General features: G+C 36.0%; 1 protein-coding gene across 2 annotated transcripts in view; it reads left to right on the forward strand.

Moving 5' to 3' along the window:
• Positions 1-22504, forward strand: part of NAA15 (N-alpha-acetyltransferase 15, NatA auxiliary subunit) — an 84020-nt gene extending 61516 nt beyond the window's left edge. Inside the window, exons 15-20 of one of the 2 annotated variants that reach the window (XM_049632165.1) lie at positions 4236-4429; positions 8834-8942; positions 10841-10939; positions 16615-16758; positions 18121-18218; positions 19700-22504. In XM_049632165.1, the coding sequence (XP_049488122.1) occupies positions 4236-4429; positions 8834-8942; positions 10841-10939; positions 16615-16758; positions 18121-18218; positions 19700-19900 (845 nt within the window). In that variant the 3' untranslated portion in view covers positions 19901-22504. Of the gene's footprint in view, positions 1-4235; positions 4430-8833; positions 8943-10840; positions 10940-16611; positions 16759-18120; positions 18219-19699 lie in introns of both variants that reach the window. The other variant, XM_049632164.1, reaches the window with a different exon arrangement.
• Positions 22505-23066: the final 562 nt, after the last annotated feature.

The raw sequence follows: 23066 nt of genomic DNA on the forward strand, positions 1-23066 counted from the left end.
GATAAATGAAGTTTTATTGGGACACAGCTGAGCCTATTCATTTATATATTCTCTATGGCTAATTTTGTGCTACAAGAGCTGAGTTTAGTTGCACCAGAGATCTGAAAGTATTTAGTATCTGGCTCATTATAGAAAATGATTGCTGACCCCCAGTATAGCATAATGGAAAGAAACAGCCCAGAACTTGGAATGAGAGTGAAGTGGATTTAAATCCTTGCTGTGCCTTTTATTATTACTTGAGTTATTGTTTTTCCTCTGAAACCTCAGTTTTCTTATACATAAAATAATAGACTCTAATCCATGAGATTATTAAGGACATTAAATAAAATAATGTAGGGATGGTATCTAGTGTGTAGTCAGGATGCAAGTGGTAGCAATTACTGTACCAGTCATTAAAAGGTCAGCATTTTTGTGGCTGCTCATTTATAGTCTTTTGTTTCCAGAATGTAAGTTTTCATCCTTGTTTGAAATTTTCTTTTTCAGTAGTAAGGGCTTCTTTACTAGGGAAAAGAGAAACAAGTCTGTATTTGTTCTGATGGTGGTTATCTATTGCCACATAATATTCCTAAATTTAGCAGCTTAAAATAATTATTTCTATAGTTTAGGAATTTAGTAGCCTCTAGGTGGGCCCAGCTTAGGGTCTCTTACAAAGTTGTAGTTGAGATGTTGGCTGGGGCTACAGTCATCCGAAAGCTTAACTAAGACTAGAAGATTCATTTCCTAGATGGCTCACTTGCATGGCTTTTGGCAGGTGGCCATAATATGTCAGTCTCTCTAGAGAGTTTCTTGAGTTCATCAAGCTAGCCGTGAGAGGGCAACGAAGAAGCCACAACATTTTTAATGTTCTGTTCTCTCGACACAACATTCCATTACTTCCTTCACATTCTAATTGGTAGCAGTGGATTACCGAGTATAAACTATATTTGAGTGGGAGAAGAATGAAACAATTTGTAGATATATTTTTAACTGCCATGTTCTACAATCAGGACACAAATTATTTATATTATTCTTAAATGCAAAATACACTTGCCCCTCCCAAGGCCTTCAAAAGTCTCATTCCATTACAGCATTGGCTCAGAGTCCAGAATGTTACATATAAATGAGGTGCAGGTGCTGATAAGGGTTCTTGAATATGGTTCTTCAGTATAGTTAGTATAGCTCTTCAAGCATAGTTCTTGATATGAAATCCTGTATCAACCACATATTCAGTATAAATTGATGGCAGAGGAATAGGGTACCCACTGTTGATATTCTTATTCAGAAAGGGGTGATGAGGGAGGAATGAGAGGTACACAAGAGTGACTGGTTAGTTCTCAAGTCCAGTTGGGTACAGGATTAGGACTCACAATGTAGGAATACTTCTCTTATGGCTCTTGGTTCTATGTTCTGGGTTCTTGGTTCCACCTTCTGTATCATCTTTTCTTGTTCTTAAAAGATAGCATTTGCAGGATGCCTGGTTGGCTCAGTTGGAAAAGCTTGTGACTCTTGATCTTGGAGTCATGGGTTCAAGCCCCATGTTGGGTGTATAGATTACTTTTTAAAAATTAATTAATTGATAGTTAACATTTGTTTGCACCTTAGTAGTTTTCCAGTCTGCTTCCAAAATTTGGGAGGTCTTTTCATTTAACACTATCTCCATTCCTTTCAGTCCAGATTTGCTGTTTCTACCCATCTAATTCTCTTAAAACTTTTAGGGATCTTTTGTGAGTCTTATTAGAATCCACATGCACAAATATCTTTGTCTACCTTGAGCACTGAGAGGATACCACCCTTAAGTTTCTTAGAAGCTCTGTTGTTTGAGAGGATCTGTGACTCATACCCTTAAAATTTTGGGGTGACTAGTAACTGAGGCACCATCTTTCTGAGTTCTAAGCCTTAAAGGAATCTCCCTCCCTTCCTTGTCTTTAGTAGGCTCCATACCCAGCATGGAGCCCAACATAGGACCTGGACCAAGATCAATAGTCGGATGCTTAACCAACTGAGCCACCTCGGCACCCCTGAGTCTTAAAAGATTTTAAAGCCAAACTCTACTTTCCCTGTTGACATGCTTTCTTGGCAGTTCTCTGAATTTGATCTTTGCTCAGTAGCCATTTCTGGAGAGGCTGAGAATTTTCAGAACCGTTAAATCCTTGTTCCATTTGTTTCTTTTTCTTGCATTTTTATTACAAGCTGAAAGAGGAATCAGATGCCTCCTTAACTACCTTTTTTTTTTTTTTTTTTTTTTTGGTCTGGAAATACCCCTAACTAGATCACCTGGTTCATTTGATAGATTTTATAAATGTTACTTAACTTTCTGCCTCTACATGACTATAACATGTCTCTTCAAAATCAACTTGCAGCCTCTTCAAAATTGGTTCTGTTAATAGTCTAGGTAGGGTTCTTTGAGCTTCCATTAATGCTTTTCTCCAAGTCTTTCCACCTTTTGCCACTCTATGGAACCAAAACCAGTTCTACATTTTAGGTTTTTATTGCAGCAGCATCCCCCTTCCAGGTACCAAAATCTGCCTTGGTTATCTGTTGCTGCTATTGCTTACACATAGCTTTAAATAACAAACATTTATTATATCAGAGTTCCTGTGGCTCAGGAATTCAGAAGTCACTTAGCTGTATGATTTTGAAAGATGTAGGGGTCTTTCAGGAGGTTGAAGTCAAGACAGCCAGGGCATCTGAGGGGTTGACTTGAGTTGGAGAATCTGCTTCCAAGATGGCTTCGTCTCATACCCAGAAGCCTTTTCTTGGCCACATGGGTCTTTCCGTAAAGTTGTTTGGCTATCTTCACAACATGGCAGTTGGTTTCTTCTGAGTTGTCCAAGAGAAAGCAAGGAGCAGTCCACAGTGCTTTTATGTTCTGATCTTGGATGTCATATACTTTGATTTCTAGCACATTCCGTGTGTTAGAAGTGCGTCAGTGAGTATAGCCTACAATTAAGGGAAGCGGGGAAATAGGTTCTGCCTTTTGAAGGAAAGAATTTATGGGCATATTTAAAAAAAATTTTTTTTTAACATTTATTTATTTTTGACACAGAGAGAGACAGAGCATGAACGGGGGAGGGTCAGAGAGAGGGAGACACAGAATCTGAAACAGGCTCCAGGCTCTGAGCTGTCAGCACAGAGCCCGATGCAGGGCTCGAACTTACGGACCGCGAGCTCATGACCTGAGCCGAAGTCGGCCACTTAACCGACTGTGCCACCCAGGCGCCCCAATTTATGGGCATATTTTAAAGTCACCACAGTGGTGGTATATTTTAGAATGACTTTTTTCATTTCTTGGTATCAACAAGTATTACCAAGTAAATACCAATTGTACATGTAGCATTCAGATTTACTGCTTGAAGACTAAATAGTATAGAGTTTTTACTTCATTATTACGTATTTATCAGTGATTTCCAGGCTGTCTTTTGAGACATCCATAGTTTATACTCAAGAGCTATTGTTAATTTTCAGTGTCAAATTATTAATTTATCTTATAGTTATTCATTGTTCCGTCAACAAATACTTGCGTGTTTTCTGTATATTCTGCTAGGCCCTGAGAATACAAAGATTATGAGGAAGACACAGTCTCTTCCACCAAGGAGTTCACAGTCTAAAAGAGAAACACCTGTATAAACAAAGTATTGTTACAAGCAAAATATATGTCATAGTGGCAGCACAGAATAGAGAATGAATAACTGACAAGGTTAGAGGGGCATAACTAAGAAAAAGCATAGTCCAAAGCCATAGAAATATGAACATTTCTAGAATTGCAACTAGTTTAATATTGTTGGATGAACTTGTATACTTTTTTATGTTTTGCCATGGTTGCAGCACCAGGTCTCCACCTGTTTTCAAAAAAAATTTTTAAAGAGGTTACAGTATTCTCTACATGTGTGGAACTGTTAAAGGGCTAGATACACATAGGCATATGAACACATAACATTTAATATTTTTAAAAAATTTTTAATATTTATTTTTGAGAGAGAGAGGGGGGGGGGGGGGGGGCAAAGAGAGAGGGACTCAGAATCTGAAGCAAGCTCCAGGCTCTGAGCTGTCAGCACAGAGCCTGATGCAGGGCTCGAACTCATGTTCCTTGAGATCATGACCTGAGCTGAAGTCAGAGGCTTAACCGACTGAGCCACCCAGGCCCGCCTAACATGTAATATTTTTTATGAGAGTTTTAGTGAGAATATTAAATTAGTGATTGATCATTACTAACCTGATTTATATGCTTTTAATTAATTAACACTTATTGCCTACAGCAAACATGTCTGACAAAGAGCTAAAGAAGCTACGTAATAAACAAAGAAGAGCTCAAAAGAAAGCCCAGATAGAAGAAGAGAAAAAAAATGCAGAAAAAGAAAAGCAGCAGAGAAATCAGAAAAAGAAAAAGGATGATGATGATGAAGAAATTGGAGGTCCCAAAGAAGAACTTATCCCTGAGAAACTGGCCAAGGTACTTAATAAAGAGTTTAGCACAATTTAGTGAAATTTCATGACAGCTATTACCATTTAATATGGTCTTATTCAACCAATTTGATTATTATTTGAGTGAAAAATTTTAATTTTTAGCCTCCTCTCTCTCTCTGTCTCTCTCTCTCTCTCTGTCTCTGTCTCTCTCTCTCTCTCTGTCTCTCTCTCTCTCTGTCTCTCTCTCTCTCTCTCTCTCTGATCATACTTCACATTTAAAACTTGTAGTAATGATCCTGATCCAGAGTAATCTAGTATGGTATAGTGGAAAGTTTTGGCTTTTGAGTCATTCTGATCTGGGTCCACATATCAGCATGTACACTTCATTGTGTGTTTGGACACTTTGTCTAACCTCTCTGATGATTTTCTCATCTATAAAATGGGACTAGTAAAAATCCCTACTAGGCAGAGATGTGAGGATTAAAGAAAGGAACTATATGTGTAGAGAATGTAGCATCTGTTACAAGTGGTAACATGCAACTTTTTATATCTAGAGACCAAATTGAGCTTGTTAAAAAGTGAGTGTATATGTATATTTCTCATTCATGTGTCAGTTTACAGTCCTTATTTATTGAACTTTGCTATTTGAACCTAATGTCTTTAAAGTTCCCAAATATTTTCCCCCAGGCCAAAATCACATGTGCCATTTTTAACCATTAAGCTGAAACCAAGGTATTCACTGTCACACAAACCATTTTGATTAGTAATGTACCTGTGTACTCCTGGCTCTTGACATTCACCTACTCCATGTGAAAATAATTGCATAATTTATTATGTTAAAGCAGTAAATAATAGTGAGCGCATTGCCCTAGAGTTCAGTATTAGCCTCGCTAGTAACTAAAAAAATCAAAATCAACTGCTCTATAATGAAGAAAAATTATAATACTTAGTAAATAGAGTTGGAAAATAGTTTTAGGATTATACCAGAGCAGATGGACAGTAATATCTCATAGCAGTGTTGCTATTTAAGAAATCTGGCTTGGATTTCAAAGGATATATTGACATCTTTTCACAAATAATTGTGTAACTATTTTAGGAACAAAGATACTACTTTTTATTGTTGGGTGCTTATTGGAAAAATATACAGAATAGGGAGGAAGCACAGAAAATGGACCTTTTAGGCCTCATGGAGAGTTGCAGTTATTCAGGGATAATATCAACTTTAAGGGCCCTCCATCTTTATACCTCAGCTTTCTTTATTACTACCACCACTAACTTGTCTGCCAGCACCATTCTTTCCCTTGACTTTCCTTAATGACTTTTTTCTTTGTAACACTTCATATCTCACATTATACTTTTTAAAGAGAGGATCTGTCTGGCTTGTTTAGTCCTTGTCTGATAAAGGGTAATCCCACAGAGCAGAATTCTTATGCTCGCATTCCAGGCCTCCTTACTGGGTTTTCCTTTTATTTTTGACTTGAGTTTTTCTTGTGTCCAGCTTATCATGGCTGCTTTTGGACCAGATGTCAAGTTATAGTCTAATTATTAATAGCTATATAGGGTTGTAGAGTCTCAGAAGAAAATAATTCCTACAGAAAGTGCTTTATTTGGAAGGAGCCCAGTGGAAGGCACCCTGATCTGGGGTGCTGTTTAATATATACTTCTCTTGCTTGTTGGGCACATAACACCCTTCTCTTCCTAGGATAACTGCCGCCAGGATGCCCCCTTCTAATAGCATCCACACTTATATCCCCAGTGTGGTGGCAGCACCAGATTATACCAAGCCATCATAACAAGGTATGGCATTGTAGACTCTTTTAAATGCTGCCTGCCAAGTGTGGATCTACAGTCTATAGATTGTGATTTTTTGTGATCCTATATTTTATCATTCTTCATGTGATAAGTGGTATATTTAGTGTCATTCAGGATTTTATATATATGATATGAAGTAGAAGCATCGTTAAGTTAGCGGTAATTCCAGGTAAGGAAAATAGGAAAAGGTTTAGTGAGTGAGTTTAATATTTAGTTAACTGAGTATAAACCTGAAGTTTCTCCAGCGTATCATGAGGCAATAAATTGTTATTTTTGAGTTCCCTCATGTGCCACCCATCCTGTGTCCCTCCTCACCTTCAGTCAGTACTTACCTCAGCTGGACTATTTTTTCCTTCTGTATACACACATGTTCTTTATCAGTGTGTCCTTAATATTCTGGCTGTATAAGGTATAATAGTTTCAAGCTTTTTGTTGCTATGCTGGGAGCATAGGGAGACGTACTCCTATATAACGTAGTGTAACGTGGATTAGACTTCACATCAGTTTATAAATTTAAAAATTGCATGTGATCAAACCACCCTTGCAGATCTCTTATATTGCCCGTCAACACAACGCAGTCCCAGTGTACATTTCTTTAACTTAAGTAAATTCAAATCTTCATGACTTGTAGTTTTTTAATATATGTGCTGCCAGAGCAGGTACTGGATGTAATTTTTTTTTTGAGAAACAAATGAGTATGCATAATTTCTAGCAATTTCATCCAGTATTCCACTCAGTGAACATAGGACCCTAACTAAGTATGATAGAAGTATAACTACCATTTGTTTAGTCCCTGTCAGTTTCTGTGTGCATCTTCTCCTAGTGAGAACATTTTGCTACAGGGATTAGGATTTTGGTACCTAATATATGGTTTTCATATATATATAATGCAAATTAATGAGATATATATATGTCTGTCTGTCTTTACAACTTTAGGAATTTTCAAGGGTAGTTCTGTTGATTTTTTTTTTTTTTCTCCTGATCTTAAGCACTGATTTTAGAACTCATCCCTGTTGATAGGCTTTTGTGTATATAACCCTATACTTCATTTTGTGTATATGAATGTAGAATGTAGTTAGCTTTATTGTGGTTATGGACATATGTTTAAGCACTTAGATTTAGCCTAACAAAATCTTCCCTATGCAAGTAAGGCACAAGGAAACATGTAGGAATTTCAGATCCAGATCTCCTGTGGAGGCATGTATTCTCACTTATTAGAAATGCAGGCAGAATTTCCCTTTTCTTTTTCCAAGTTCAAAAACTTGATTTCAGTAAGTATAATGTTTGTATGACTCAGCTGCCCTATATTCCTTGTATCCATTTTGTTAACAGCAGCCATATCTCCCTGGTGATAAATTGCCCTGATCAGTACAGCAGTCTTCATTTCAAGCTTGATACAGCTCCATTACAATTTCAGTTTCCAGTTTTTTACCTTCCTTGGTAGACATTTCTTCCCTGTATATCACAAATTCCAACTCAATAGGACATAGAATCATGGGAATAAGATAAGCAAAATATTAAAAATGTGTGAGAAAGGCATACTTCTGAGGGCCCCTCTTTCCCCCGTCTCCTGGTATCTACAGCTATTAGAGTGACAATGCCATATATTGATTTCTTGTTCAGAGCACATATCTTTCAGAATAATGCCAGCTGCTTTACATGCTAGTAGTATACAGCAAATCTCATAGACATCACTTTTTTGTTCAACTTTTTTTTCCTTTTTAATACTGTGAAATCATTTCCTTAGCCACAAACTGTGTCGGTGAAACACAATTAGAAGAGGCACGTTAGACAGGTATGGCAAATCCAGATTCCATCAAGGATAAATTGTCACTGCCTCTGTCATGAGACAAGACAAACAGGCACAGATATTCAGTGCCTTTCTGATAAATATGGTATTGTTCCCCACCCACAGCTTGGTCTACAGAGAAGAATCTTGTCTAAATACTCAGTCTAGAAGTGTAACAATAGCACAATTATGTAGTAAACATTATACCTGCCCAGTAATGATTACACGTATGTAATTAATATGACATTTATATAATTACTAAAGGGTGGTAGAGACAGAGTTCTATAAGTATAAATATTTTCACATGCCATCTCCCCATTAGCATGGCATTGGAATAAAGATGAATTCTATAGAATTTGTATTATTAGAACAATGCAAGATGGAATCTTTTTTTTTTTTTTAATAGCTTGATTGTACTTCACTTTGAGTTTAAAAAGAACGTTGACTCATTCTGTAATATTCTCCACATCTCATTCTTACCCCTCTTTATCCTATTTAACATCTCTCCTCGGTTCCCATCCCCCCAACCCCACCCCAATTATCTTACCTGTTTATCTCACTGTCTGTCTTTCCCTGGTTCTGTTTTATCTTCATCTTTACTTGTTGGATAGTTTCTATTTAGAGATAATGTAATATCTGTGGTTAAAAACCAGCAAAGAGTTCTAGAGTTCAAAATCCCCTTCCTTTAGACTATGGGAGGTTAAAATATGACAGTATTTCTGGGTAATGGGTAAGTGATTTTTACCAAAACAACAACAATAAAAAACCAGAAAGTGTTTTTAATGGAGAGAATAACATCATACCCCTCCATCTTGCTTCCATTTGTATAATATCTTTTATTTTTGTTAGGTTGAAACTCCATTGGAAGAAGCTATTAAATTTTTAACACCGTTGAAGAACTTGGTGAAGAACAAGATAGAAACGCATCTTTTTGCCTTTGAGATTTACTTTAGGAAAGGTAGGCAATTAGGGGATAGTGGCCCTGATAAAATTGATCACTGTATTTCTTAGATATAGTCACCCAAGTCCAGTAGCTTTACCAGTGTAGGATTTTTTGCCAATGCAGCTTCCTCACAGAAATGCGTGCTACCTGTGCAAGATGTTGTGGGGAGGTATAATGATACTATTATCTCTTCTAGGACATTAAAATCAACAATAGATGAACATCCATAACTAGGATTAAGGTCATATGTAGTAATTGCCGTGTACTTGTGTGAATAAAGTTAATGACATAGAGCTTAGATTAGTGCCTGATACACAGTAAGCATTGAATAAATGTTGGTTTTTATTAGCTATTGTTACAAGATGTGGCGCTTAAGGTGTATCTTGAAGGATGAATCATTTCTAAAAGAAGAGCTGGATAGAAAGGAAGAGGATGCTTTAAGAAAACACAAGTATGTGTAAATAATGTAGAGGTTTCTGTATTGCCCAAACCAGATAGAAAATAAATGAAGGGTCTTGGTTGTCTTGTTTAGAATGCCTCAACTACATATAGATACTGATTTTGTGGAATTGAATTGCTGTAATCCAAGTGGTTCATTGAAAAAAAACTAAGTATATCATTAAGGGAAGGAAAAAGAACTTGGTTAATAAGCTCTGACAGAAGATTGTTGCTCCAAGCAGTGTAACTTACGTTCTACTTAAAGAGATGGAAAATGGTGCCCCTATCGAGTTTCCATTTAAAAATCCTGTTTATCAAAGGTAATTAATGGGAAAGGTTCTCATATAGCATTGCTTGAAAATAGGACAAAAAGCTATAGTTTGATTTTAATTTTTATTAAGATATTTACATGAATATGTAATATAGAAAAAAGCCCAGGAAGAAATAGATTTAAAAAATAACAGAAGGTCTCTTGATGGATTGAGTGATTACAGTGTTTTGTTATAATTCTGTTTTCCAAAATTTAGAAAATAAACTTTAGTAAATAGTCAAGTAATTTAGAAACTTTTAAAGAACAGTTAATTATAACTTCCTTTTTAACAAATATTCTTAAATGGAATACCGAAGTATAAAAAAGTTGTTCTGCTTGAAGTGAGGAAGGGGAATCTAAATTCCATTCAGTTGGCTTCTTGGTTGTGTTCTAAAGACCTCTGAAGGGCTCTTCAGCTGTTGGATTTCATTGTTGTGTGAAATGGGTAGTAAAGGGTATGGCAGTGTTGTTAGCTTTTTGAGTGTTGGGTAAGAGAAAAATGTCAGAGGAGCCTGGAGGTTTGAATTTTGTTATTTGGAGAACGGTACCAAATTAGGGAAGTCGTAACAAAGAGGAGGTAGTTATAGATGAGACTTGGAAGTTCAGTAAGTATTCAGGTGAAATTTCCATGGAACAGGTGGAAACACTACTAAAGCTGGTGAAACATGGGGTGTGAGTATGGGGATAGTATAGAGAGAGCTTAGAAATCACTGAAAATAATAAACTTGGTAAATACTGTACCTTTTGAGGAGAAAGAGGAGCCAGGGATTGATAGGAGAGGACAGATAGGAGGGAAACCATTTCACATGTCACAAAACCCAAGAAAGGAGATTCAAATATAAACAATCAAGATTTATAAGTAGTGCAGAAGATCCCTTTATTCTGATTAAAGGAGGTTAAGAAGTGAAATGGCTTCAAATTTTGTTCCTATTGAATGCTATCTAATTTTTTTGTACTTCATAAAACCTTTTTTCTTAAAAGAATATTGTGTGGAAATCATTAGCTAATGTTGCTAATCTGAGGAAATCATTTGCTTCACTTACGTTGCAGTTCAAATGTGGTTGACTCTAAATTAGTTTCTCTATTTGTAAGATCTTAATCTTCCAAAGGAGGGCATCTTATTTTATCAAATGATCAAAATATATCTTACTTTTTCTTTTTATAGAAAAATTTCTTTTGATGCTACAATCAGTAAAGAGGGCATTTGCTATTGATTCTAGTCATCCCTGGCTTCATGAGTGTATGATTCGACTCTTTAGTACTGGTATGTTTTTGTTTTCCATTACTTAAGTATTTGGTTATAGTAGTTGCTAGTGACTGTATAAGTGATCTATATAAGCTTGTCATAAACTTAATCATTTTAAAGCTGTTGGGTATTAACTTAGCTAAGGGGAAAAGCAGGGTTCTTTTCTTTGTGATGAAGGTATTTATTTTAAGGCTAGAAATGTTACTTGATTTTGATAATAGGATTGTTTAGTCCAGATATTTGAGAATCACCTTTGTTTCTGTTTCTAAAAAGTTAACACGTAAGTTGAAATTGTGAATCATATTCGTTATGTAAAGCGTTTAGTAAATTGTTCTAAAATTGAAGAATCTCTTTGAAATTGACTAGCTGTCTCCTTATTTATCTGTCTTCAGAATTCTTTGTCATAAAATTTTTGTTAATAAATACAGGTTTAAAAGAACTTTAAGACAATCATTGTACTTTTCAGATATTTTCACAATAAGATCCATATACTACTTCTAACATAAAGTAGAACTATAGAATTTTAGAGAGTAAAAGGTAGAACGTTATGCTAATTGTTTTTCATTTTAATAATAGTTGAGAAATATGGGACCCTAAAAGATTAAATGACTTATTCAAGGTAACATAAATAATTAGTAATGAAGCAGGAATGACAGCTCAGGTTTTCATACTGTTCTTTCTGCTACCACAAGAGCTTGAAATTTAAAGTACTCCTGTAGTCAAGTGGTGGTGGTGGTTTGATTTTTAAGTGAATAGAGAAGGGAAATTGAATTTTTAATAGAACAGTCTGCAAATACTATTAAGTTACCTGTCTCATTGCTAAATACTCAGCCACATATGAATCCATACATACCTGGGAATAATGAGATTAAACCAGGCATCCCAGTCAGTCTTTTGAAAAATGTTTAATTGTCCTCCTGATGAAGAAAGTTGTTTTGGGGGTGCCTGGGTGGCTCAGTCAGTTAAGAGTCCAACTTTGGCTCAGGTCATAATCTTGTGGTCCGTGGGTTTGAGCCACACGTCAGACTCTGTGCTGACAGCTCACAGCCTGGAGCCTGCTTCGGATTCTGTCTCTCCCTCTTTCTCTGCCCCTCCTCTGCTCGTTCTCTGTCTCTCTCCCTCTCAAAAATTAATAAACATTAAAAAAATAAAAACACAAACCTTGTTTTGACTTCTAAGAAAAAGTAAATCCTTATTTAAAGTATATTTATGCCTGTCAAAAAAAAAATGATTCCTGTTATAGACACTGAACTGTTTTTCAGTGTTTTTAATTCTGAAAGTAAAAAATAACATAACCACCTCATAAAATAGAAGAAGGAATTGCTATTCTTAGAGAAAATAGAGAAATTTCTTTCTAGTGTTTTCATATTAAAATTTGTTTGAAGTCATGAGTCCGAAAATTAAGGCCAGGAGTAATGGTCTTAAATCCATTCTTGCTTAGGATGGAGTGCACTAAAATTATTCTCAAAATTAACATGAACACTTTGTTCTTGTATAATCAACTCTTTCCTAAAATGTAGTAGTAAAATAATATATAGAAGTCTTATGGATTTGGAGACTTCCCTCTGAAATATGAATTAAAAGTGGCATATTTAAATGTATTTGCTTATAGTAAGTATGTGGATTGATGAACATATGACTGTTGTCTTAGAACAGTTATATTAGGAACTAAAATGCTTCAGAAGAACAAGGCAGAATGGTCCTGATGTAAGAGTTAGAATTATTTAGTTAGCTGTTAGCTGTATCCATAGCTTCCAGACATTGTCTGGAAGAGTAACAAAGTAATCCTTATTTTGACTAAATTTAGGCATTAAAGCAGTGATAATTTGGAGTGATAAAGATGCACTGTCTTTAAAAGGCCTTCAAGAATTTGGGTACAGTTGTGTAGTATGTAAAAGTATTTGTGCAACCACAGACACCCAGAGTAGGGGCATCTTTGATATACCCCACAAGTTTCCTTTAATAAAACTGATAGCTTTGGTAGTTTTAAAATAAGATTTAACTTTGAAGTAATTTTTCAAGAACACATTTGTCATGTCAAGTTATATTTTACTAACTGCTTCTTTACAAAGAAACCCTTACAACACCTTCTTGGGGAATATGGGAAAAAAACGGTGCCTTGACACCTATTTTATTATAGAAACTTCTCTGAGTAAATATTCATTTTAGCCGGGTTATGAATACCCTTCCAAATCTTCAGAATGATGTTATACTACCAGTGTAATTAGTATCTGCTGCCTAAACTAATTTACCATATACGTCAATCTTCCTCTCCCCTTTTTAATTATGAGGATGATTTGGTATGTGCCCTTTTCAAATTTTTCACTTTTTCTTAAAGTTGTAGGACTTAAAGCAACTTAAACTACATTTCTTCTTGGTACTAAGTAAAAGGAGCTTAGGGATTCAGTTGTTTATTATTCCCTTACATGCTTTTAAAAAGAATCACTGTTTGGTCACCTTGATCTACAGTGAATCTTACATCTTTTCTTCTCTCATTTGTACAAACCCATTTCTTCCTTTTATCTGCAGATTATTTTTCTTCTGTGCTTATGTATTTCTCCCCTAAAAGCTTTGTTGATCCTCTTATTTAATCTATTTTACCCTTTTGAATGGTAATCACTTAGTAGGTTGTGCTTTAGAGCCTAGTAGTGAGTAGTCATTATCTTGCACAGAATATGAGCATTTTCTACCCAAATTATTAACAAAACAGGGAGCTAGCCTAGGAATCCAGAGAAATTCTTTTGGCTAAGAATCTACCCCTTTTTCAATGCAACTTTTAACCATTGACAATTACTAAATTAATCCAGTCTGCTAATAAGCTCAGAGCATGAACCAAACATTATTTTAATTTTAGGATGTCAGAGGATTCAGAAGCCTCTCATAAAAAGTTTTATTCCCCTTCCCTCAATTATTATTTTTCCTTGATTCACAAGACTTACTATTGCATCATAAGGTAACAAGGAAACTAATTCAGTAGTCTCAGATTTTTTATTTTCCTGAGACCTCAATATTTTTTTGTTCATTTTAGTCACTTTCCAAGGACTTTTAGATTGGTTCATCCCCTACTAATTTTTAGTAATAAAAGCTTACCTAGTAGACCTGGGATGCATGAGGTTGCCCCTTTCCTGAAAGACATAGGTAATAATTGCATTACACAGAATTCATACAACTTGCTGAGTCTTACTGCAGTTGAATTTTTTTTTTAAATTAGTATCTTCCTGGAAATTATAGTGCCAATCTACATAGTGTAGGGGAGCTAACAATCAGCCTCAAACATTTTGTGACTTGGGGAGGAAATGTTTTTGGAAATAGCTATTAGTGGAAGTTCGGAGTTATATAAATATTTCTTCTTTATACATCCTGAATATATATATTTGTTTTTAATTGTGTGGGCTTTTTTTTTTTCTTAAAGCAATTTCGATTTTTCTGGGGGATTATTTTAATCTGAGGAAAACAAATTAATGAAGGTAATAAAAAACACGAAAAGCTTAGCGTCCACTTATAACCAACTATAATGTAACTATACAGTTACTTTCCCATCTGCATATAGTGTCCCGAAAGCACTTCATTCAAACCAGTAAGGCCCATGGATATAACATTTTTTTAGAAAACCTGTGTTTTTTTGATATAATAGTCATTGTGATTGGCTATAATCTATTTTACCAACTTTTCTGTTTGCTCTGCACTCCTGCGCTCCTTGAAATCTGTTGATAAGTTGCCAAAACCAAGTTACAAGTACAGCCATAATGGAGATTAAGCAAAATTCCTTAATAACTCATTTATTTGAACCACCCAATTCAATAGAATGATAGAAGAAATGCTATTTAACAAAGGACACATCGATCAGTTATTCAGTTACTAATTATGTGTAGAATATTTCAGAGATGTTTACCACTCAAGAGTTCAGTGTGTTTAAACTTGGTGTAGTGATCCATTAGTGAGACAATAAAAGCAATTTAGTGGGCCATTACTACCATTTGAAAACCTAATATAGAAATATACTATAGAGCAGAGGGGCACCTGGGTGGCTCGGTTGAGTGTTGGACTTTTGATTTCAGCTCAGATCATGATCCCAGGGTCCTGGGATCAAGCCCCCAGTTGGGCTCTGTGCTGAGGGTGCAGCCTGCCTGAGATATTCTCTCTCTCTCTCTCTCTCTCTCTCTCTCTCTCTCTCTCTCCCTCCCTCCCTCCCTCCCTCTCCCTCTCTCTCCCTCCCTCTCCCTCTCCCTCTCCCTCTCCCTCTCCCTCCCTCACCCCTCCTTTCCCTCCCTCCCTCCCTCTCTCTCCCTCTTCCCCTCTGCCCCTTTCCCCTGCCCACTCAACGCTCTCTCACTCTCTCTCACTCTTAAAAAAAAAAAGAATAGAGTAGAAAATACCAGAATGCATGGCACAAAATTAAGGTTAGTATTCCATGAAACTTTTGCTTCACATAGTAATTTATGTATATAGGATACATATTCAGCAATACAAATGGTGGTTGTCCACATTTTAAGCGACCACCATAGTTCCTAACCATGAGGAAAATATATTTTCAATCTATAACAAAAATAATAACTGCACTTTATTGAATTATATATTTAGCTATTATATAATTAACTTTAAAAAATGTAACTTTTCTGGGGCACCTGGGTGGCTCAGTTGGGTTAGGTGACAGACTTCGGCTCAGGTCATGATCTTGCAATTTGTGAGTTCGAGCCCCGCGTCGTGCTCTGTGCAGACAGCTGAGAGCCTGGAGCCTGCTTCGGATTCTGTGTCTGCCCCTCCCCTGCTCACGCTCTGTGTCTGTCTGTCTCTCAATAATAAATAAATGTTAAAACAATTTTTTTTTTTAAATGTAACTTTTCCTTACTGTGATCCTTTTAGGTTAGATAGCTCCTCGGTTTTACGGATCAAGAAATAAGTTCAGAGAGGTTGTGACTTGTTCAAGCCTAGATCCATACCCAGGTCTTTCTGGCTCAAAGCTTCAAACTGTCTGTCTATACCAAAATAGTAATGAAAAAAGCATACTAACATTCAGTCAGAGAGGTTAGGGGTTCAGCTTTTCCATCTCTGAATCCCAAGGCCTGGGAATATGATTATCAGAGTGTATTCATTATAGGAAAATACTTTGGTGGTCCTTTGGAGTTTATTATATAGTGATAACTAAATTTATGTAGCCCTTGCAAATAAAGGTCAATGAAGTCAGTCAGGTTTTCTTTTAAAATTAATGAATTTTGTAATGCCTTACTTGGGTATAGAATATGGAGAAGGTGAAGAAAATCCTCTTGTCTTCCGTACTGCATAATTGCTGTGACATTATTTATCAGGTGGGTGCCATCAGAGCCCTACTTTATATAGATTTGTTTTAAAGTTGAGGGGGCCAGCCCCTAAGAGCTTAGAAGACTATGGAACTACATCTTTTGTTATTTTGTTTTGTTTTCTGTTTTGTTTTGTTTTATTTTTCTGGATATGAATCATTTATCAGTGAAATGTCTTTTAATGCTGTTAGAAAAATTATTAGATTATTTTCCTGATACACATTTTTTTACATTTATATGGTAAGCTCTTTACATGTTGAATTATAAGTAGGTTCATTTAGTCTTTACATGTAATTGCTTTGTTTCATTGGCCTCATCAAGTAATTTCTTTACTTCTGCAAATCATATCAAAGTATCTAACTGCTAATAGAATTTTGTTTTTAATTTGTTCAGCAGTGTGTGAAAGTAAAGATTTACCTGATACAGTTAGGACAGTATTAAAACAAGAAATGAATCGTCTTTTTGGAGCAACAAATCCAAAGAATTTTAATGAAACTTTTCTGAAAAGGAATTCTGATTCATTGCCACACAGATTATCAGGTAATCACTTCATTTTCTTTTTATCTTAGCCTTCTAAAATAATTTGTTTTTATTTTAATGGATTCATGACAAGGTTACACATTTCTCATATGGAAGAGGCATTGTGTGTGTGTCACATTTTAATCGTAAGAACACAGGCAGCTTAAATATGCTTCCTATAAATTTTTAAATCTCTTAAAATTATTACTGTGAATCAAGGTCAGTAGTTTCTTCTGGTTCAGCATAGGCTTTTTACAAAGAAGCAATATAACTTCATTTAACTATATATTACATATAAGGAAGGAGGGGCTTTGTTTTTTCTTTCTCCTCCTTCAACATGCTCTTAAGATTCACTTGGATGTGACCATCAGCTTCTATTTTTCATGCTTATAAGATATTAAATTGGACAATGCAAAACACCTAAAATCATTTCATAGGCAAAGGTCTGTGCTAGCAGTCCAAAATCTAGACTTGATGGGATCGTATGGGTAGTGCTTTAGTAGGATGCTTTTAGAATACCTGGCTAAGAAGGCCAGCAGCTTTGTATGCCTTTGTAGAATTCTGAATTCAGATTTTTGGCTCATGCCATCAAGTTTGAATATCTCTCTCTTCCCACGCTCCCACACCCCCAACCCCCCACTCCTACACACATTAAATGGAGTATTCCCCACAGCCCCAAATTATGGGGTTTGTTTGTTTCGAGAGAGTGCAAGTGAGGAGAGGGGCAGAGGGAGAGAGAGCAAGAGAGAAAGAATCCTTAGAGTCTCCATGCTTAGTGCAGAGCCCGACACAAAGCTCAATCCCACAACTCTGGGATCATGACCTGAGCCGAAATCAAGAGTGGGACACTTGGGGCACCTGGGTGGCTCAGTCACTTAAGTGTCCAACTTTGGCTCAGGTCATGATCTCGCTGTCCGTGGGTTCAAGCCCCATGTCAGACTCTGTGCTGACAGCTCAGAGCCTGGAGCCTGCTTCAGATTCTGTGTTTCCCTATCTCTCTGCCTCTCCCCCATTATTTCTCTGTCTCTCTCTAAAAAAAAAAAAGTGGGACACTCAAACAACTGAGCCACCCAAGCACCCCTGCTCAGTTTAGAAAGAGGAAAAATCCATGTTCCCACTACACAAAAACAACTATCATTAGAATATTTGTATTTCTTCATAGTTTTTTACCTTAATCATTCTCCTAGTTTAGACAGTTAAGCTATTTCTGATCTATCCTGTCATGATTTTTTTGGTTTATTTCAAATGGCTTTTCCCACTTTTCTAATAAAGTGCCACACTCTGTGTGCACATATATGTTATATTTGATATTTGAATGAATAGAGGATAAGATGCTGGTTGTACTTTAAAATAAAAAAATTTTTCTTTTTTCTTCTCATTTAGCTGCCAAAATGGTATATTATTTAGATCCTTCTAGTCAGAAGCGAGCTATAGAGTTGGCAACAACACTTGATGAATCCCTCACTAACAGAAACCTCCAGGTAAAGTTTTTCATAATCTCTCTGAAGAATACCTCACTACTTTCTGTTTCTCTTTTCACAAAGAGAATACATTTACCAAATAATTGTTTTTTTGTTAATTATGCATATTATTCACCAAGCCATTATGAATCCACATCAGAAACTAACCCTATCTTAAATTTATTTAGGATTGTCTGTGTGTGCACATGCACAGTAGGCTACTTGGCCTTCAAGAACTAGCTCCACATCTTTATTTAAAATATTTTTTCTAGGAATCTGTTCTAGTAAAATTTTATATATATATATATATATATATATATATATATATATATAAAATAATATATAAAATATATATTTTATAAATATATAAATATATGTTTTATATATTTAGTAAAATTTTATTTATATATATATAGTGTGTGTGTGTGTGTATATATATATATATATATTCCATAGTTAATTTTAGATTTTGGTTCATTCCTGTCTCTACATTTCTGACCAAGCAGTAGTCTCAGTGAAGATTCTGACATATTTAAGATGTACATACCAGGGATCAAATCAAAACACTCATTTTATAACTTGTAATGTAACTTGAAATATAAAAGATACATGGATATGTTTTGCAAGATACTGATTTTAGTTTAGCCTAAAGACAAAGGATATAGCACTACTTCCTATGATAATTGGCCAGATAAAGCATTTGATATAGTCCTTTAATAGCAAATGAAGGAACACTTTTAAGAAAGAAACATTTGACTTATTGATGGCTAATTAATACACCATTTAGATTATAACATTTCTAGACTGGCAAAGTTTGTTGGCTACTATATATCTGCAAACTACATGTTTTCCAAGTGAAAAGATAAAGAAAACATGAGGAATGTAAGTTAACATGCATCATTTTAAAATCTAAGAATATCTACCAAGGGGTTTGGTTCAAACAGTTACCAATTTTCATGAACAAATTTTTCTTGCATATATGCCCTTTGGTTTGAGACCCTCCCTTTCCTCTCAGTGGACAAACCTTTAATTTTAATACAGAGCTGAAAAGCAATGTTTGATACCACCAGCTGTCTCTAAGCCTCTTAAAGAAAAAAAAAAACAAAAAAAACTAAAGAGCTTAAGTTCAATACCTGACATTAGCGTGGAAAAGTTGACATTTATACACAGAGCCTGCCTGGGTTGAGGCAAAGTTGCCACCTGGGGTCAAGCACTTGCTGAGAGTGAGTGTGGCTTTAAATGTAGCCGCTGCATATCTTGCTTGCCCCACATTGTCCTGGCCCTGTTTATAAATTCATCCTTTGTATAAGCCCTGCGATTCTGAAGAAACTATTTCTTAGGGATTGAATATGCGGGGATAGAATGCTTTCTGTGTCTTCAATATGTACATTTGCCTTTTGCTTAGAAAATGTGTTGATAATGAAATGTCTAATAAATTCACAGTAAAAAACTTTCTTTTTGTTTTTGGACAAGTTATAATATTACCTTTTCTCTTTCTTTAGACATGTATGGAGGTATTAGAAGCCTTGTGTGATGGTAGCCTAGGAGACTGTAAAGAAGCTGCTGAAGTTTATAGAGCAAATTGTCATAAGCTTTTCCCTTATGCTTTGGCTTTCATGCCTCCTGGATATGAAGAGGATATGAAGATCACAGTTAATGGAGATAGTTCTGCAGAAACTGAAGAACTGGCCAATGAAATCTGAACATCATTAAACAAGCAAATGGAATGACTTTGGACCATATCTAGTGTATAATATTTTTGTCACGCACCTGCTGCATTGCTCTAACTTACACAGAATGAGAAGAGTAAATGTTCTTGCCTTCAAATAGTGTTTTACGTTTTTTATCCTGCTGAAAAAGTATATATAAAATATCTAACGTATTACAGGATATAGGTTCAGTTTCTTAAAAAATTAAAAGCTGCTAAAATTGAGGGATTAAAAAAAAAAGATACCTTATTCTATTCCTACCTACCCACCCATGTTTTTTAACTAATTTATATAAAATCTGGAGGCTGTTACAGCTAACAAAGCAGGTGTGTGGCAGAAATATTACTTTAAAATTTGTCTTGTGAGATTTTACTATATCTCAGACAGCATAAATGCTGTTTTAGCACTGGATTCTTTCACTGAGCACAAAGAGTTGTTGGGGCTTTAGCATCTGACTGATTTTGTTACGGGGTTGATTCTGACCATAGGAAGTATGCAATGTGAATCACTATTTACAGAGAAACCTACAACAGATGCTTGATGTTGTAGAAGCTGGGACATATAGATACCAAGCAGAATTTCTAAGAAACCTAGAGGGTGTTCAATATGCTTGTTGTGTTTCCAAAATTCACTGTACATGATCAGTTTGGTGTTCTTGTACCACAGTTTTTAACTGAAGGAACCAGTTGGAACAATCTCAATTTTAACTAAAACTTGAAGAACTAAAATAGCAATGCAAACCTTTCAGCATTGTTTTGGCCAAACTTGTTAAAACTGTAATGCAAGAACCAAATGCACTGTGATGTGGCACCAACTAATTAGCACGCATGAATTTTTTCACCCAAGAGTGAAAAAAGAAAATCTACCATGGCTTGAAGTTAAAGAGCAGAACTCCTGACTACCATTCTATGACTGATCAAGAGACTAATAGTTAAAAACCTCAGCAGGCCTTGTTCACGATATGCAGAAAAAAAGTGCTGCAGTTTAGATACCTCTGGAATTTTTCCACAGTGTCACAGGTTTGTAATACTTGAAGCCCTACATTTCTAAGAATATATTTCTTGCTCAGTTGTTTCAGGCAAGCCCAAGACTTTGTAATTTTTAAAGGGCCCAAGATTTTTTTTTTTCAATAACAGACCAGCTTCTTTTTCCTGCAGTTACAGATGTAATTTCCTTTTTGTTGTCAAACATAAGGTACCAAATATGATGCAATAAATTGTTTTGAAAAACAGTTGTGTGAATATTTCAACTAATCTGTGTTGGGCTTCTGTGAAAATACACAGGTGGAAACAGAGGTGCAAGCCAGAGGCAATGTAACGTGCTGTAAAATGAGCGCAGATGGTTGCGTTCGTTGCGGGCTGAGTGCCGGTGTCAGGGGACTCCGTAATGCAGGTGTAGTGCTGCTCCTGCATGAACCTTTCCTTGAGGGCGAGGATGGTGGCAGGTACTATGAATGTAATTCCTAATTTCCTAATTTGAAAGGAAACTGAGAACTGCGATTTTGATGGAGAGACTGAGCCTTACGATGATAAACCTGTATACTGAGAACTGGCCTCAGGCTCAATATCCTCGTTGCGTTTGCAAGATCTGAGCAAATAAGGTTAAGTAAAATGAATCAATTGTATATATGATTGATCTTTTTGTGGTACTTTTAGTTTCTAGGGCATATATTCTAAAGGGAATTTTCAGGAGACCTGATCCTTCTACTGATTGAACAGTTGTGCTAAACTCAACCTTTCATAGTACGTGGCCTGCATTCTGCGTCCCGGTCTAGCGATTTAGTGATGTAAAGAGAAGTACAAGCCGAACTCCAGTGCTTTGTTCCGTTTTATTAACTGGCCCTGTCTCAGGAACATCTTCACAGATGGCAAACAACAAACAAAAAAAACCCCACCACCACCACCACAAACTTTTTTTCAACTTCTCCTATGAGTGGCAACCGAAGTTCTCATTGTTGGGAAAGAACACTAGTGCTACCTCTGCCACTACTGAGGTGTTGGGAGGAGGCACCAGCCATACGATAGGGGGTGTTTATGTGTGAATTATGTTTCAACTCTACTGTATATTGAAATGAAGTTCATATATTTGTCTTGACAATGTTCAACTGATGTAGACTGTCTTAGAATGAAAATTCGTAAATACTCCGAACTCTTGATGCAGATTCCACCCGTGAGGAGCTAAAATTCCTAACATGTATATTGTACTCCGACCCAATTTTACTGGAACTATTGAATAAATATTTTATTTTCTTTCAGGTTTACTTGATAGTGGATACATTGTCTGGTGTCAGAGGACCTTGACAGGGTTCGTTTTATGTCCAGACAGCACCCCCGAAACATTGTACTGTACTGTCTTGCTCTGAGTAGTATCGACTGGATCATCCCACATTTGCCTCATTCACTCTATTAATTCCAAATGATACTGTGGGGGGAAACAGGGTTAGAAAAACAAGTGGGAAAAAAAAATGCAGTGATGTTGTATTCTAAACAAGTGCCTTATGTTTATTGATGAGAACTGGTGTTAACAACCCTTTTCAGAAGAAAGGGTCCCTTGACCTGTATTAACATAGGAAAGTAAAGTTATTTTTGTTTTTCTTTATATTTACTACTCTTGTCATTTCTCATTTAAAAATTAAGATCTGACCAGGTTAGTTTACTCAGCTTTAATTAGATAGTTGAGTCCTACGTTTTCAACATTTTTCTGTATTTACAATGCACAAAAATAAAGCGTGATCTCTACTAGCATGGCTAAAAGTAGTCCCAGTATTAGTGAATAGCTTTTCTGTGGGTTTTATGAGGCCTTTGTCTTTCAGGGGTGTTTGTACTCCACGGTGTGCTGCTGTTAGGGCTGTGAGATGAAGGCTATGATTGTAAGAGGCCAGACAAGCATGGTCTAGTTTCAGGTAGGTGACGATAAATTCAGGGAAGTCTCTGTCCTGCACAGTTTGTAGGAATATTTCAGTTGCCATGTGTAGCATCTGTTTGGGACAGGTAAAAAAGTGAAGTGTTGAAGACACACACACAAGACACACACACGCACACACACACACACACACACACACACACACACACACACACGTCTTACTAATTACTAGCCTTAAATTTTGAAATAACTCTTACTAAGAGAATGGAAAGAAAGACCAACCTGTCCAGTGGAAGGT

This window comes from Panthera uncia, chromosome B1 (genome assembly GCF_023721935.1).
Source record: "Panthera uncia isolate 11264 chromosome B1, Puncia_PCG_1.0, whole genome shotgun sequence".
NCBI classification, from domain to species: domain Eukaryota; kingdom Metazoa; phylum Chordata; class Mammalia; order Carnivora; family Felidae; genus Panthera; species Panthera uncia.